The 16,301-nt window shown below is 35.1% G+C and overlaps 3 protein-coding genes across 6 annotated transcripts; 1 reads left to right on the forward strand and 2 right to left on the reverse strand.

Moving 5' to 3' along the window:
- Nucleotides 1-1,092: 1,092 nt before the first annotated feature.
- Nucleotides 1,093-2,099, reverse strand: LOC105233204 (S-phase kinase-associated protein 1). Its single transcript, XM_011215204.4, has 2 exons — nt 1,906-2,099; nt 1,093-1,785 (listed from the first exon to the last, which is right to left on the reverse strand). The coding sequence occupies exon 2, from the start codon at nt 1,768-1,770 to the stop codon at nt 1,285-1,287; it is 486 nt and encodes a 161-aa protein (XP_011213506.1). The 5' UTR covers nt 1,771-1,785; nt 1,906-2,099; the 3' UTR covers nt 1,093-1,284.
- Nucleotides 2,100-3,406: 1,307 nt separating this feature from the next.
- On the forward strand, nt 3,407-11,201 carry LOC105233203 (histone-lysine N-methyltransferase Suv4-20). 4 transcript variants are annotated; one of them, XM_011215198.4, is made up of 3 exons: nt 3,407-3,886; nt 5,016-5,683; nt 5,779-11,201. In XM_011215198.4, the coding sequence occupies exons 2-3, from the start codon at nt 5,078-5,080 to the stop codon at nt 9,649-9,651; spliced, it is 4,479 nt and encodes a 1,492-aa protein (XP_011213500.2). In that variant the 5' UTR covers nt 3,407-3,886; nt 5,016-5,077; the 3' UTR covers nt 9,652-11,201. The 4 variants fall into 4 exon arrangements, with proteins under 4 accessions (XP_011213500.2, XP_011213502.2, XP_029409227.2 ...); XM_011215200.4 differs by lacking the exon at nt 3,407-3,886 and adding an exon at nt 3,910-4,734 and having other exon boundaries at nt 5,779-10,450; XM_029553367.2 differs by lacking the exon at nt 3,407-3,886 and adding an exon at nt 3,910-4,510 and having other exon boundaries at nt 5,779-10,450.
- A 2,357-nt stretch (nt 11,202-13,558) lies between these two features.
- On the reverse strand, nt 13,559-14,486 carry LOC105233202 (RING-box protein 1A). Its single transcript, XM_011215197.4, has 3 exons — nt 14,237-14,486; nt 14,143-14,170; nt 13,559-13,998 (listed from the first exon to the last, which is right to left on the reverse strand). The coding sequence occupies exons 1-3, from the start codon at nt 14,312-14,314 to the stop codon at nt 13,778-13,780; spliced, it is 327 nt and encodes a 108-aa protein (XP_011213499.1). The 5' UTR covers nt 14,315-14,486; the 3' UTR covers nt 13,559-13,777.
- Between the last annotated feature and the right edge of the window lie 1,815 nt (nt 14,487-16,301).

Here is a 16,301-nt window from a genome sequence, read left to right on the forward strand (position 1 = left end):
CAGCACGATTCCTGGCCCTCCCGCTAGATCACATCGACGATAACATGGTTAACCCTTACCATCCTAAAGAAGATTGATAACCGTTAAAACAACAACAACATATTAACTAGGCGAAGGAGTATAGCCCGCACACTTGTCAGCCTCCTTCACTCCACAAAGGAGCGCGATTATTGCCAAGTATCAAGCCGCTAGCCGACAAAACCTAGGGAAAAGTAACCGGCCGGCTGGTCATTATCTACATAGCACTGATATCGTCGGCTGGACTGAATTCAGACATGCACTGACCGTCATTCACAGCGGAGCCATTAACACCTTCACCAACTCCCTATTACTAAATCGACTTTACAAATTTCGTGACAAACTTTTCTAAAAAAAAAAAAATAGAAGTTCTTCTAAAAAATTATGAAGAGGTCGTTGTTAAATCGAATGTAGAATCACTCCAGCCTTTTTATTCTCTTAAATGCCTTCAACATAAATCGCCACCGTACCAACTTCTATGTATGTTTGTTTGTATATCACAATAATTTATAGTAAAAAATTAGGTAAAAATTTACAATAGCAACTTCTCCCAAAACTTTACCGAATATTTTTAATCTTAGGGAAGTCTTTCAACTTGCTTTATACATATGTACTTACATAATTGTGGTTTCGGTGCGAACGTAACAATAAATTTGATGGTATACGAAATTGTGTATTTCGTAGAAATAGAAAATAAGGCCTTTTGTTGTTGTTGTAGTTAACTGTTGCGAGTTAACTGTTTGCGTCAGGTACCAAATTCGGGATATCGAGTACTTCGTAGAATATAAACAATTTAATTGTTGTTGTACTGACAGAAAATTTCCCCAAAAACAATTTTGAAGAATGATCCCGGTTGACTGTTTGTGTCAGGTATCAAATCGCGGTCTATTCCGAAAGCACTCTTACAAGCAATATATGTATGTATATATATTTTAATAGTAGAAACTAAAACAATCAACCAAAGAAATACATATTCTTAACTTTTTTCTTAGCTAGCTTTAAAAAAATATAAAATTGTAAATAAATATTGAATACACAATCAAAATTATACCATAATTACAAAACTTCGTATGGTTTTTGGGGAAAATCAATTACATTTATTGCGAAATATTGTTTAAATATGTTAAGAGATTTTAAAGGAATCTCAGCAGTGACAATTCAAGCCATACAATTTTGATTAAAATTTTATACTGATCTCTCCTTTATAGTAATATTTTTTTTATACATTAGTTAATATAAGGGCTATTGTGTTTTGAATATACTACTTTATTTTTCCTCACACCACTCGTTCTCTTTACGCACTTGTTCCTCTTCTGCTGGCGTGAAATCGTTTTTGATATTGAAAGTTTTCCGGATCTCTTCGGGTGTTTTACCTTTAATCATATTTGCCACAGTTTTACAAGTTACATCCAGCAATCCTTTAATATCCAAGTAATTAGCGGCTAAAATTAGTTCAAAGAGTGTGCCCTGATCAACTTTCAAAAAATCTGCATCCCAGGAGGAAATATCATCGGTACGTTTTTCTTTGTTCTCATCATCTTCGGTTGGTTGTGGATCGTCTTTGTGATACGTAGCCCATGTAAGTACTTTACGCAGTATGGCAGAATTAACATTAGGTAATGGAACAGTAGCGTTTTCGCTATCATCCATGCCGCAATCCTCCAACATTGTTTTTATGGTACCTGAGCATTTTGCGATTTGCACGTCAGTTTCGAAGTTTTCGTTGTCTGATGATTGCAAGGTAATAGGCATCTTGATATTCTATTTCTGAAATTAAGAATAAATCGAATAATATATGTATACACACATGCACAAATGTTTATGGTATATTTAGAAAACTTTGATTGCTCTAGGGCTCTCTATGTTTTTACCGTCACCGAAACGTACCTTTTCTTTACAATTTATCAAAACTTTCAGATCTTGTATTCACGACAAAACGCAATATAATTGCTTCAATATATTCCAAATATTTGGTTTTAAACGATTGCAACAGTCCTGTAAACCTAACAAATGAATTTTTTGGGACCTTCTTGCACTGCTCAAAATAAATTCACGAATGACAAATGACAAAGGCGCAAATATAAGTACATATTTCAGGGTTGTATTCACAATATTATTTTAGAGTTGCCAGAAAATTGCAAATATTCGCCGGGAAAAATATTTTGTTGTTTCTCACAATTTTTTCAGATAGATAAAAATATTTTCTTTCTAACGAATACATTTTTTTTTTTTAGTTTTCATTGAGTGATATAATTCGCAATCTCTTTTTTTTATTAATAGATTTTTATTTAAACTATTTGTATGTTCATTGAAACTTTAGGTTATTCGTGTGAACAATTTGAATGATACGGTAAAGTCACATAATAAATCTATTACATTCGTCAACTCTACAACTCAGGTTTCATTCGTTAAACTCTTTTACTTTTCACTTTTGTTCTGCTGCTGTCACCTCGATTCAAATGAAGATGTAAATAAAAAAAATGAATTTTTTGTTTTAAATTTTTTGTTATTATATTAAGATGGAATTCGGACTCACGAACAAAGGTTTTGTCAGGCAAGAAACTAATTTTTTTTTGTTACACAATGGAATGTAACACATTTCATATTCTGGCAGTTTAGAAATACATTTTGTTTTTTGTATCCAGTAAAGCAACATAATAATCTAATGAGCCACAGTGCAGTCGTCATATGTCCACAAAAAAGTGGAGGCACAAGCGCCAGTTCCAAAGAGCCGTACATGGTTATAACGTCTGGCAGCCCACAATGCGTAAAAGGCCATCAAAAGCAATACGGTTAAAATGGACAAAATCAATTGATAAAAAATTGTCATTTTCCGATAGCTGAAAAGATATTGGCATAATGTCAGGAGAGCACCGCGAATAATTAAATCTTGTAATTCACATGGATACTTTATTTTGAACATTCCGCATACGTGATTGATGACCGCATTCACAACATTTTACGTCATTAAGCGTTCGAAAAAGATCTGCCTTTTGCTTCTCCTTATATTTACAAAATATATCACGGATATCGTCAGATAATTCCATTATATCCGACATATTCCAAGGATTTAAAAAATAAGCGATCAGAAAAAATATATGTATATTTGATGAATTGATATTTTCAATTTTGAATTACTCTTCTGTGTTGCTAGATTACATGAATTCGTGCAACACAAAAGAATAATAATGTGTAATAACCAGATTCCTAAAGAAAATATTATGCATAACCTGTAGGATAATTATAGATAAATTATAGATAAATTAAATGCTTATAGATAATGCTTGTAATATTGTAAAAGCTTTGTAAAATTCGATAAAATGCTTTATAATGGAGCAATATATTATTGTCCGTGTGTTCATGCCATAATTGCTTATGGCAGACGATTTTTGGTGGTTTCGGTACGAGTTTATTATCGCGACGACGAACGAGGACAACTACAACGAAGTCGAAGACGCTGCTAAGAATTTTTGTGGTTTCTGTTTCTTTTTTATTCGTTGTGAAGTGAACGTGAATTCAGGATTCTATATATTTTTATTATTTTTACGCAGCAATATTTGAGCTTATCTCTACTAATAGATTAAAGTGATTAAGAAAAAGAAAACGATTTTATAGAGGGTGTAATGGCGTGAGGGAAGCGAAAACAAAGAAGTTGAAACTTCTGTGTTTTGTGCGTGAGAGCTCGCTCGGAGTTTCTCGCCAGCACAGACGGCTAGACAGCAAGACAGCAGTCAGAAAAGTTGAACAAAAGGAAGTTTAGGTTGAAAAATAATCGGCTGTAAATTGTTTGTAAATCGAAAGCAGCTGAAGATATCTTTTAACAATTTACAGATCTATGGGAGTTGTTTTCATAGCGGCTTTTAATCTGGTAAATAATTGCAAAAATGTATTTATACAAGTAAAATTTTTTTCGTTCTTGAGGACGGACGGTTTTTTTTTCTTGCATTTTCTCAATTTTGCTGTTGACGCTGGCTGGTAATTTTTTCCAGTTATGCCTCATCAGTATAGTGTTATCTCGTTTGCACCAACGTGGATAGAAAAGTGTAGACTTTGTAATGTGATTATTCCCTTTGTCTTCAGAAGTACACATATTGTGATTGTTAATTGAGGTGTATTGAACGGGTACCATTTCGGCAGAAAACCATTCGATATTAAGTGATCTAATTAAATTTATTTGCTGTGTTCTTGTAAAACTAAACCATATTTATGGGTTCAAACAATGTAGTGAATGACTTTTGATTGAATTTTCTGTGTTTTTGTACTTTTTAAACGACGGAAAATCATGTTCCTGCAATAGTGGCATTGGTCGGCTTCGACAGCTGATGCGATTTCGCGACAGGGCTGCGCAAGTATCACGACACAGCGTGCTCCACTACTAAACAGTCGTTTCGCTCTCACTTAAAGCTGAATACGAATGCGAAAGTTTAGCCCTTTTTATCGAGTGCGTTCAATTATAGCTACCGCTGACTTTTCTGTGACAAGATCAAAACAGGCATGTTAATGCTTTAATTTGGTGAATGAAAAATTAATTGACAGTGATTGCTATTTAAAAAATAAAGGATGGGAATGAAAAGTTTTGACCTACCCAATGTTTTGTGAAACGCCAGATTGCGGATATATTGCTTGCAAATATTGAATGCCAAAGGAATACCGACTTTGTATACATATTAAATATATTTTGGAGACAGCGACAACTCTACCAGTCATTTTGGTTTTGTATGACAGTCGGTTTTTTTGTTTTATAATTTGGAAAAATCAATTGTATTTCCAGTTTAAAATAACTCTTGTGCAATAGCATAGCATAGTTAGAATATTGTACGTCTTGTAACATTTTACACAACTTTCCAAAATACCTACTAAATAAGCCTTATTTAGTTTCACCTTAACAGTTCAGGGGAAGCAAAACAATGATTGCCAACCACTTTTAAATTGATAATTGTTATACATTGTTATGTTTTGACATACTTATAATTTAATTATTGTATTTTTCATTACAGTGACTGTTAACTGTTAAGCAGGTGCCTAAGCATCAGCGGCAGTGACAGGAAGAGTGACAACAATGGTTGTTGGTTCGAATCATCAGCGGCGTGGTGGTGGTGATACTGGCAGCAATAGCAAAAGCGGAAATTCTTCGTCCAACGCAGTCTCCTCCACCTCAAATAATAGTACGTCTAGTTATCATCATTCAGCTCATAACACAGGTCATCATAATAATAGTGGCAAAACAAATTCGATGTCTTCACATAATAATGGCGGAAGTAATGCCCATAGCAGTTCAAATGGTCATGCCCAACATCAGAGTACATACAATGTATATACAAACGGCTATCATTTAGGCAGTACGACTGGCGGCACAAATGGAGCTGCTAGTAATAGTGTCAGTCGACTTTCACAGTCGACGGGGATGACACCAAAAGAACTTTCCGAAAATGATGACCTAGCAACTTCACTGATTTTGGACCCGCATTTGGGTTTTCAGACGCATAAAATGAACATTCGATATCGTCCACTCAAAGTGGACAGTGCTCAGTTAAAGGCTGTAGTGGATGATTTTATTGCAACACAAAATTATGATGTGGCGGTAAAAAAGATATTTAATGGCCCTTGGATACCAAGAAGTTTTAAAAGTAAAAACAAAATAAGTTTCAAGCGACTACACGATCATGTAAGATTTTTTATTCTGTGCTAAAAATATATGTTCAATACAACTTCATAATGAACATATTTTTTTATTAATGTTTACCCATATGATATTTTCAGATAATTCGTTATTTACGTGTGTTTGATAAGGACAGTGGTTTTGTAATTGAGGCATGTTATCGTTACTCACTCGAAGGTCAGAAGGGTGCCAAAATCAGTTCGACAAAACGTTGGTCAAAGAATGATAAAATCGAATGCTTGGTGGGTTGCATAGCAGAGTTGTCTGAAGCTGAAGAAGCAGCTTTATTGCATACAGGCAAAAATGATTTTTCTGTTATGTACAGCTGTCGGAAAAACTGTGCCCAGTTATGGCTGGGACCTGCTGCTTATATAAATCACGACTGCCGGGCGAATTGTAAATTTGTTGCCACTGGACGCGATACCGCATGTGTGAAAGTGTTACGCGATATTGAAGTTGGGGAAGAAATTACCTGTTTTTATGGGGAGGACTTTTTCGGCGATGGCAACTGTTATTGTGAGTGTGAAACTTGTGAGCGGCGTGGAACCGGCGCATTTGCCGGTAAGGTTATAAACGGCCACACTGGCAGCGATGCTGGTGCCTTAGCAATGGGTTTGAGTGGAGCTTGCGTAATTGGTATAAACTCGCATGATCCATCTGCAAGTGGCGGTTATCGATTACGTGAAACTGACAATCGTATAAATCGTATTAAAAGCCGTGCCAACTCTACAAATTCAACACACCTTGATACAAACACGTGTGCGACGAACGCACCTACAACTACTGAAAGCTCTGCAGGGGCTCAGATGGCCAAGAAGACCGAAGGTGACGCCGGTATTGCTATGGAAGTCCCTAATTTAGAAACAATGAAAAAACAACAACCTACTGTGGTAGTGACCCCGTTAACGATGAAGGAATTGCGACAAAAAGGTATGACCAAATACGATGCTGAAATGATCATGGCCAACACATACCAACGACATCACCATCATCAGCAGCATCACTCTCATCAACATGTATTGCAGCAAGATATTAATTGCAAACATTCTGCATCTGATGCCATATCAGGTAGTAAAGTAGGTGGTAGCAGTTTTAATGTAGGGAGAGAATCGCTACGCAAATCGGCACGAGTAAACAGCACCAGCAGCACTATATCTTCTGGTTCAGCGGACGAACTTTCCGTAAGTGCCGCAACAGCTGTGTCCCGTAACGTCAGCGCCGGTGCCGTGGCTAAAGCGAATGCAACAAGCGCAGCGGCCGAACCAAAGTCGAGCGCAGCCACTACTGTGGCACGACGGCCAATACGAAAAAATGCTGGCAATGTTGTGCATAAAACTAATTCGAACATCAATAAAACAAGTGGCTATGTTACACGTAGCAGTAGCAGCAGACAAACACGTGCTACAGCAGCGGAATGTGTAGAGGAAACGGAGGAATGCTGCGCTCAAAGGGATACAAATGATTTAAATGAAATGGACGAGGAATTTGATAATGACATGGAACAACAACAACGCACCGACACAGCAATTGATGTTGTCAGAACAGCAATAGTTGTGGAAGACGATAAGGTCGGACTGCCTAAAGGCACCGAACGCCAGCGACATGACAAACCAATACGCCTGCGCAATGGACTGACTCGCGCCGCCGCCGCTGCAACTTTGCATAACAACAGCGGCGGGCGTATACTGCGCAATCACCACCAGCATCAGTCGACTGCACACAATAGTGATATAACCGCGTCAAGCATTGGCACGGAATTAAAATCAACTGCCACTGATGCCCATACGAATCGTAATATTTATAACAGTAAAAATAGTTCTAATAATAGCAGTAGTTTAAGTAGTAATTGTAGTAGTAGTAGTAGTGCTAATGATTCAAATGAGTTCTTTAGCGGAATTGCGGATAGGTTGCCGGCTAGCAGACACTATGCTAACACAGCCACTATGCAAGAAGTTACCAACTTTGACCCAAGCTCAGCACTTTGCCATGCTGACGGTGAGAATGGAGTGAATGCCACAGACACCACCCACAATAGAAATAAAAGTATTAGTCCAAGTTATCGAAAAAATTTAATAGATTCATTTGAAGAAGCGTCAGTGACACAAGGGCAAGAATCTGTTGAGACGTGTCTTGCGAAAGATTCTATGCAAACACACGCACAACGTGCAACTCGTCGAAATCAGCAACGCATCGCTATTAAAACCGATATCAGTACAATACCAACAACAAATGGCACTATAACAACGCGTAAGCGGAGTCTATCTCAGCTAACGGAACAACAAGTACATGGCGTTAATAATCGCAACGGTAGCGATAACGATGTGCAAGACAAAGCTGCGACACACGATGCAGTCGAAAGAAACTGCGCGCCTGTTGTTGCTGTTACGGCCATGGAAACACTCTTGAAGACACCGGAGCGGCGCTTGAAGTTGACGCTGCGTATGAAGCGTTCCCCAATACTCGATGAAGTTATTGAATCGGGGACTAGCCTGAGCGACGAGAGTAGCAGTTTTAACGGTTCATTCAGTCGTGCCTCATCTCATTCCGCCGAACCGGTGGAGTATGAGATTTTACGCATGGAAGGTATTTCCGAACACGGTGGTGACTTTGATAGTATTCCGCTAAAGCGTAAAAAGCGTCACAAAACAAACAAAGAGCACCATCATCACCATCGACACCGTAGTCGTCATCGGCAGCATCAACGCTACAAAGCTGCTGATGAATTATCGCATAGTATGAATGTTGAAGTTTCTACCACGCCCCCGGCGGGTGTACCTGCCGCACAGTCCAGTCCACAAGCTGCTGTGCTGCCCCCACTAGCCACCGATGCTAACGGCTGTGCGGTGCACACGCCACAAAAAAAGCGACTACGTTTAATATTTGGTAATGAGACGCACACAATCGACATTCCAGCGATTAGTTCAAATGCTAGCCTAAATAGCACTCCGTTTAATACCAGCGGTAGCAGCGCCGAGTGTGAAAATGAAACGGGCGACATAAGCGAGTCTACAATTGCTTCGAATGCAACCAACACAACACATTCGGCGGTTGCTGTCACACCAACGACCAGCACTAACGCGAGTGCTGACACCAGCATTAGCACACGCGCAAACGCATCGTTGTTGGCCAACGCTTCAACGCATTCAATATCATCCAACGCACCTACCGAGCCAGCCATTTCGCCGCAATCGCATTCGAATTCTAATTCCAGCTTGTGTTCTTCGAATTCCACCTTCGCGTCGGCCTGCTCGACAGCATCTGCGCCCACATCGTTGCCACAGAGTGGAAAACACGACCAGCATGAGCAAATTGTTGCTTCTTCAGCAGCAAATTTTGTACACACCACTGTTGCGCCGTCTGTAACAAATACTGTTGTGGTGGCACCGCCAATGTTGCAACACAAACCCTTTACATTGCTACAGCATCACTCGCAGACTTCCGCAGTTACACCCACCGTTACAACACCACACAATAACTTTGGCGCTTACATGCAACATCCGCATGGTGGAACAGGCAGCATCACTGGCTTGCCAAAGACTGCGACAGCAACTGCAGCTAGCGGCAACAACAACTGCATTGCCGGCAACTTGAATGGCGTAGCAGCTGCGCTGGCGCCAACCTTGTTTTTATCGCAGGCGAGCGTGCCAAAACATACCTTCGGCTCCTGTGCCTTACTGCCGCCCCCCACTTTTGCACGCAATTTAACAACCAGTGGTCACACGTTGTCCATGGGCTCTACAGCGATGACTGCGACTGCTACGAGCGCGTCACACAAAGCAGTTGCCAGTGCGTCGTTGCGTGCTCTCAATGCGTATACAACCACCTCAACAACAACGATGACAATTGGTACAACAACAGCAGTGTCTAGCGTAAACGCGCTAGGCGGTGTGCTCAGTGGTGGTGTTGGTGGTGGTGGTAATGGTGTTGCCACCACCTTAATGGTCAAGAAAACGACTGATCTCCTTATGAATTGACCTTCATTGTTGGCAATTGTTGTACATTGTGTTTCGCAAAGGGCAGTAGTGCTGTCGCTGCGTTTGTGGCTGTGTTCTTGGCTGGATAGTGTTGCTGCGGGCGCCAGGCGCGTTTCGTTTTCAGCATTTTAATCACATGTTGTTGCATTCTATTAAATCGTGTTTAGTAGATAATTTTCTGTGTGTGTGTGTGTGTTGTGTTGTGTTGTGAGTATGGTAGCGCTGGTTAAGCAACAATTGAAATTCAACATTTTTTTTCTTAACGAATAGTACGAAATGTTTTGCAGTTAGGTTCAAAGTAAAGTAATAGTTTAGTTTAGATTATTACGGGTTAAGTAAAATGAATTAAATTAATGAATAATTATCAACAATTAAATGCATAATTTCATAAGTAAATATTACATTGCATAACAAAAAAGTCTTAATCAGGGAAAAATTTCGTAAGCTATAACTGTGGGTTTCTAACCTCTCAATTAAAATTGAAAGTGGTTAAAATAAATATTATTTGTAGAAAATTAGAAAACCAGTTTTAAACGGTAACCTTCCCAAATAGATCATAACAAAAACGGGTGTTCGTTTTCTCGATAGAGCTGCTTGTGCACAACCGAATGTCTGGATTTATTATTTACATACTTATTTGCACATGTTGTTTTTTCGCAGAGCAATCAATCAAATATAATAATTTTTAATATCAATTACACAAAATTTCGACAAAAAATAATTTCACAATTTTGAATTAATTTCAAACATCCACTATATTTAAACGGAATGGTTTGTGAAAATTATGTGTTTTTTTTTTCAATTTAACTTCTTGTTCTAGTTAATTCAATAATATGCTAAATTTATGCTTTTATATTATGCATAATAAACATTTTTGGTGTGTGCTGTGCTTAAATCGAAAATATTTAAATGTTTCGAACTTTTATCATTGCAACTAAGCTCTTATAGAAAACTCATAGGAAAATAGTTTTTTTTGTAATGCCCAGCTTTATTTAATTTTTTTCTTTGGAAATTTATCGTAACTCTTACTTCTTCATAGAAATGGTGTATTGTATGGATATGAATGATGTTGATCAGTTTTTCTTTTTTTTTCTCTCTTCTTTTCTCTACTTTTTATATTGCAGATGAAAAACTTATAAATAATTGTAAAAGAAATGAATTGACTTTAAGTAGTAATGCTAAAGTTAATGATTATGTAGATAATAATCCCTTTAAATTCTACAATAATCCATCTAACAGCTATGAACATGGGTGTATAGGTCAAAGCAACAACAACAGTAACAAACATGGATCAAACGAGAAGAACCAAAAGGGCCACTTACCAATTGCTAATAGCTTCTCAGATAATCTTTATAATAATAATGGCATGTATTTGAATACTGAAACCACGAAACAGAATAGCGGTAGAATAACAAAAACTACAACAAAATATATTGATAGCGAAAGTCCTAATACAAATAATAATTCAATGGTTAAGAAGTTACGTATAGAAATCAATCGAATTCAAATCATGTATAGTTAAATTGCAAAAAAAAAATTAAAAATAAGAAAGAAATAAGCATATTAATACACAAGCCTGCATAAAATATGAGCCTCGAATGGAGTCGCAAAAATTGTAACTTTCCATTAAATGGCACTTAAAAACAAAAGTTGAAAGTTGACTAATACAAAAATAAATGAAAAATTCATTACTCAGTACATTAGTTAAAGCATTCTTAATAAATGTCGGTTGTGCGACCGAAAGTTGAAATTAATGAAATAAATGAATAAAATTGAATAGTAGAATGAAATGTAAAGAATAATAAAAATGAAAGTCGAGCATTATGTCGAACATAAATTAGTATCTCAGCGCTGCCAGGTAGCGTATATTAATTATTAAACATAACTTTGACATATATGTAAATAAAACAAACTATGTAAACATTTTCTCCAATAGTGTTCTAAAATCCGATTAAAATGTTACTAAATGATTTTAAATCGAATGCATAAAATAAATTCTACAGAAAATTCAAAAAGTGAAATAAATTTCAAAATATAAATGCAGGAAATGCTGGTAATATATTATAAGGATATAGGGTTTCTAAGGAAAAAAAAAATAATGAAGAAATGTGTATATCAATAAATTATTAACTTATTATTGAAAAATATTTGTCAAAATATCTTTATATCCTGTCGTAATGACGCAATTGAAATGAAATTTATCATTACCGATATTTTCTTTTAATCCTTTTTCCTTAAAGCTGTGTTATTTCATAAAGAACTACTGATACTTTTGTTTAATTCAAATTGCCAATCAAATGCTAGAAACTTGAATGTCATGCAATAACAATCAATCAAACGTCAAATTGGCTATTATACCGTTAGTTCGCGCTCAGCTGCATAAACTTCCAAACTAATTTGTACCCTTTAATAACATTTTCGTTTTAAAAATAATGAATTTTATAACTTTGTTTTGCATACCAAAGTCTAAAAATCCTCTAACTGTGGTGTAGAGAGCATACAATAGGAAAAAATGGAATAAATTTAAGTGTAATCATAAAACGGATAGTTTTGCATTAAGCTGATTTGTAAATATTACAAAACAATTGTGTTCTTTATATTAATATTAATTAACTATATGAAAACTGGTTCATATAAAACTAATAAACGTAAAAAAATCTTATAAATTAGCGCAATAATATAATGAATGTAAAATAGTTAAAGAAAAACACTTAATGCAAAGCACTAAACAACAAATTAAAAAGAAAGAGTGATAAAATCATTAAAAAAAGAAATCAATTGACCAATTGCAAACAATTTGTAGAATTAATAATTAATTAAAAAATAAACAAAATATAATGAAAAGTAAAACCTTATTAATTATTTTCAACCTAAAATGCCAATGCATGTGCATTTCCATAAACAAGAAATACAAAAATATTAGTTTTAACATAAATATTTAGTATGTTTAGTTAATTATATACGCTTTGCCAATATCTACAGTTTTAAGTTGTTTTCCAATATCTACGTATGTATAGCGATAATATATTAGATTTGTTTATTTTGTTCTCATAGTTTAACTTTTCACTTTAGTTAAATAAGCATACATACAAACTTTAAAGCATTCATCTCATTTAGTTTTAATGCAAATAGAATTAATTTACTGATACTTTTACGGATTAAATAAAGTTTCATTAAATATTTGTATACATTAAAGAAATAAAAAGTACGAAAAATATATAAATTTATTATAAAGTATTTGCATTTGGCGCATGCTATAAAAGAAAACAAAAACAAACGTTAATTTCGGTTGCACTGAAGCTATAATAACCATCACAAATAAAAATTTTCCATATTAGAACTAAATTTGGATCGGTCAGTCTGTATGTTATGGTATTTATATGTTATAGTGGTACACTCTGATATACATCGGGATATTGTAGTTTGGATAATAATCCAGGCAAAAATTCTTGAAGATATCTCGTCAAATAAAACAAATTACAAGGACTTAAGCTATTTGCTAATGTTGTCTATTGTGCATTCTCCTCAGTACTTGAACGGAAAAAAAAATCCGGATCCGTTTGGGTTATGTATTCCCCACTGTCGTGGGAATGTACACCCTCTTATATCACATATGGTCACAAAGGTCCAGCATTCTAAGAAGTTCCAGAAGCTTGCTAGGCGCAATGGACGTGGTGTGTCCCTGCCCATGTAGATGGATCCAAGGGCATTGAGGCTGCTTGTTGCTTTAATGCATTCTTTCATATATCTTATTGTAAAAACTATAGTGAGTACAATTTATTGTTCAATAGTCTTAAGCGACGTTCTCGGAAAAAACTTACTTAATTTTTTGCAGTTGCGACCCGAGAAAGGACAGTTACTGCGGACTGAGCGATGAGAATTTTTAACCAACACTTAATATAATAAATCCTTTTTAATAACTTGGTATCAAATCCATTTATTTTGCAATCATTTTGACAAACTAATTCTAAATTATTATTTAGCTTTTAACCAAGAATGCTGCAGTTTAATAGCAAATACGATATAAATTATTTGTAGACCATCTCAGTAGCGCCTTTGTGGGTTTAAAGATGAAATAAAAAAGAGCAAGATCCCTCTGTTATCGCGACGAAATTATTAACGCCGCTTAGTGGCCATATTTCTGGAATTCCCATTCCCTATTGTCTAATGGACACACCTGCCGGGTTTTTAACCAACGTGAGATGCAATGAAAATGAAAAGCATGATTACAGACACCCCATGCAACAGTACATTCCTCACTGGTAGCAGACGCCTGATTGGCCTGACATTCTATACACAAATCCATTATATGGTTGCGGCAAATAGCGCAATTGTCTACAACAATATCTGGAAATAGAAAAAATCGACAATTTTATTATAATAATTTTGGTAATTATTAGGTGTTTATAAGGACTTCAGTTCAAGGTTATGTAGTCATAAAGCAAATTACTACACACAAATAATAAGTATATTTGATTGTATTATGCATACCCCAGGCCCATAAAGCGACGGCATTCCACTAAAAGTTAAAAAAGGTGTATTTTTTGTTAACTGTAAAACTTGAGAATGAAATATACGTGCTTACCTTCTTCACATCAAAACGCTTCTTTTCGCCTTTGCTACTTGAAGTTGGTACCTCGAAATCTTCCTCGTCGACTTCCATTTCAATTCGTTTGGGGTTTGTCCGCAAACGATTTGATTAAAAATTTCAAAATTAAACTTCTATATTGCTCAAATTTGCTAAAATCTGCTATAATTGCTAACAATTGAAAACAATGCTCGAACAAATTACAACAACGAAGTGTAATGTCAAATTTTGCATGCAAGATGACTGTCGCTTTGTAACAATGTTGCCTGCTTTAAAATAAAAATTGTGTAAAATTACTGAGACTGCTATTTATCACATTTTAATAAATTATGAAAAAGGATTTGTGTGTAAAATCAGCTGCTTTATAACGGCAGGCCGATTGCTTATGCATTTATTTCTTTTATGCTATGTTTTTTAATAATTCTTGTTTGGAAGCTGTGCAACATTAAGCGTTAGCAACATTGTTTTACTGCTTGCCCAGACTACTGTTAACTATGGCCTTCAACACGATCAATGATGCCATATTAAAGTAGAAAATAAAAATTTTATTTTTCGTATAAAAAATAGAAACATCTTACGCCCAAGCGATCATTCTATAAATTTAAATAATTATTGCAAAAAACCAAACTAAGTGCTACTTTTGAACATGAAAATCTTATGGTAATGAAGACGAAAATTGTAATATTGTTAAAACTTTTTCGATTATATTAAGCATCTGACTCGCCCTGTTTTTAAAATGACGCTTGTGTTAGCGCCAAGCCTTCAGTTTTCGCGTTATTTTTGCATCGAAAGAATGAAAACAATTGAAAAAGTGTTTAAATAGTGTTATTATAGTGAATTTTAAATAAATATAGTGGAAAAGTGAATCGCGAGTGTTTTTATCATGTGTGTAGTGTAAAAAATGTTCAAAAGTAGTTCGAAAAATGTGTTTAATCGCTAAGTAAAAAATGCTTGAAACTTGTGCCCAGTAACAGCAAGAATATTCGAAGTTTAAATATTAACTGCAGTCTTTCAATCCGGAAATAGCTCGGTTAGATGTTTCCGTTCATGTCTATACAAGAATCGTAATCCTATTGGACCAATTGAGATTTGCGAGAACAAGTTGGATTTTGCGCTTGCAATGTCATATAAGAAAGCAAAGCTGAATTTACTTACATTAAGGTAAGCCGTTTGAAAAACATTTGTTTTTATGTGTCTAATAAGATTGTTGTATTGATTGTACATTGTTGTTGTATTAATTTGAAACATAATGCTGAGTTTACTCATATCCATTACTCCCTTTTTCATATAATTAATGTTTTAGGTCAATGCATTTTCTAGAAACAAAGTTAACTGTAAAAATTAAATGATTTTTTTTTTCAATTTCACATGACAAAAATATACCGATTGAAGCGATACATATGTTTTTATCGCATGCGATATTTTCATCGCATGCATTTTTTATATTGTATTAGACTTAAAATAAAAAAATAATTTGATTTAGAACAATATATAAAATTAATTTTTTCATGTTTTGATTTGAATGGATATTTAAAAAAAAAGAAAATTGTTTTTAAACAGTAACGGTAGCTTGAATGGCAATTAAAAAAGTTATTTTTTAAAAGGAGAAGTTAAGTGGAAAGCATTTTGAAAAAATTGGATTGAAATCCAAAAATCAATGTAATTTATTCTACTATAGATGAATACAACTAATGGTGGACGGATTTTGATTTTTGATAAAATGGCGTTTTTCCCAAAAAATTTAACCCTTCAGGTTTGTTTAAAAAATCGAAAACACCAAATTTATTTCTTTCTTTCATTACCTGTCAAATATATAGATAAGTAAATTTATTTAAAAGTTGAATAGAAATTTTCAGGTCGAGAGATATATTTATTTCGGAAATTTGAAGGATATTACTTGTAGAAGAGATTAGGTTCTTGCCTGATTTTGCCCATTTTCACATTGTAGTATAAGGTAGTGAAAAATCGATACTATTTTCGGCACTAAAGTCCATGAAAACACTATTGTTGCAGAAGCAGAGTTAATGTTTATAATACTTTTTTTTTGTAAATTTTGTCAAAA

This window comes from Bactrocera dorsalis, chromosome 4, assembly GCF_023373825.1.
Source record: "Bactrocera dorsalis isolate Fly_Bdor chromosome 4, ASM2337382v1, whole genome shotgun sequence".
NCBI lineage: Eukaryota > Metazoa > Arthropoda > Insecta > Diptera > Tephritidae > Bactrocera > Bactrocera dorsalis.

Excerpts from the sequence above, each read along its gene's own strand:
- LOC105233204 (XM_011215204.4), bottom strand. The coding sequence starts at position 1,770 with ATGCCTATTACCTTGCAATCATCAGACAACGAAAACTTCGAAACTGAC.
- LOC105233203 (XM_011215198.4), top strand. The coding sequence starts at position 5,078 with ATGGTTGTTGGTTCGAATCATCAGCGGCGTGGTGGTGGTGATACTGGC. Across the intron at positions 5,684-5,778 it reads TCAAGCGACTACACGATCAT|ATAATTCGTTATTTACGTGT; the intron begins GTAAGATTTTTT and ends TGATATTTTCAG.
- LOC105233202 (XM_011215197.4), bottom strand. The coding sequence starts at position 14,314 with ATGGAAGTCGACGAGGAAGATTTCGAGGTACCAACTTCAAGTAGCAAA. Across the intron at positions 14,171-14,236 it reads AGCGTTTTGATGTGAAGAAG|TGGAATGCCGTCGCTTTATG; the intron begins GTAAGCACGTAT and ends TTTAACTTTTAG. Across the intron at positions 13,999-14,142 it reads CGTCGCTTTATGGGCCTGGG|ATATTGTTGTAGACAATTGC; the intron begins GTATGCATAATA and ends TTCTATTTCCAG.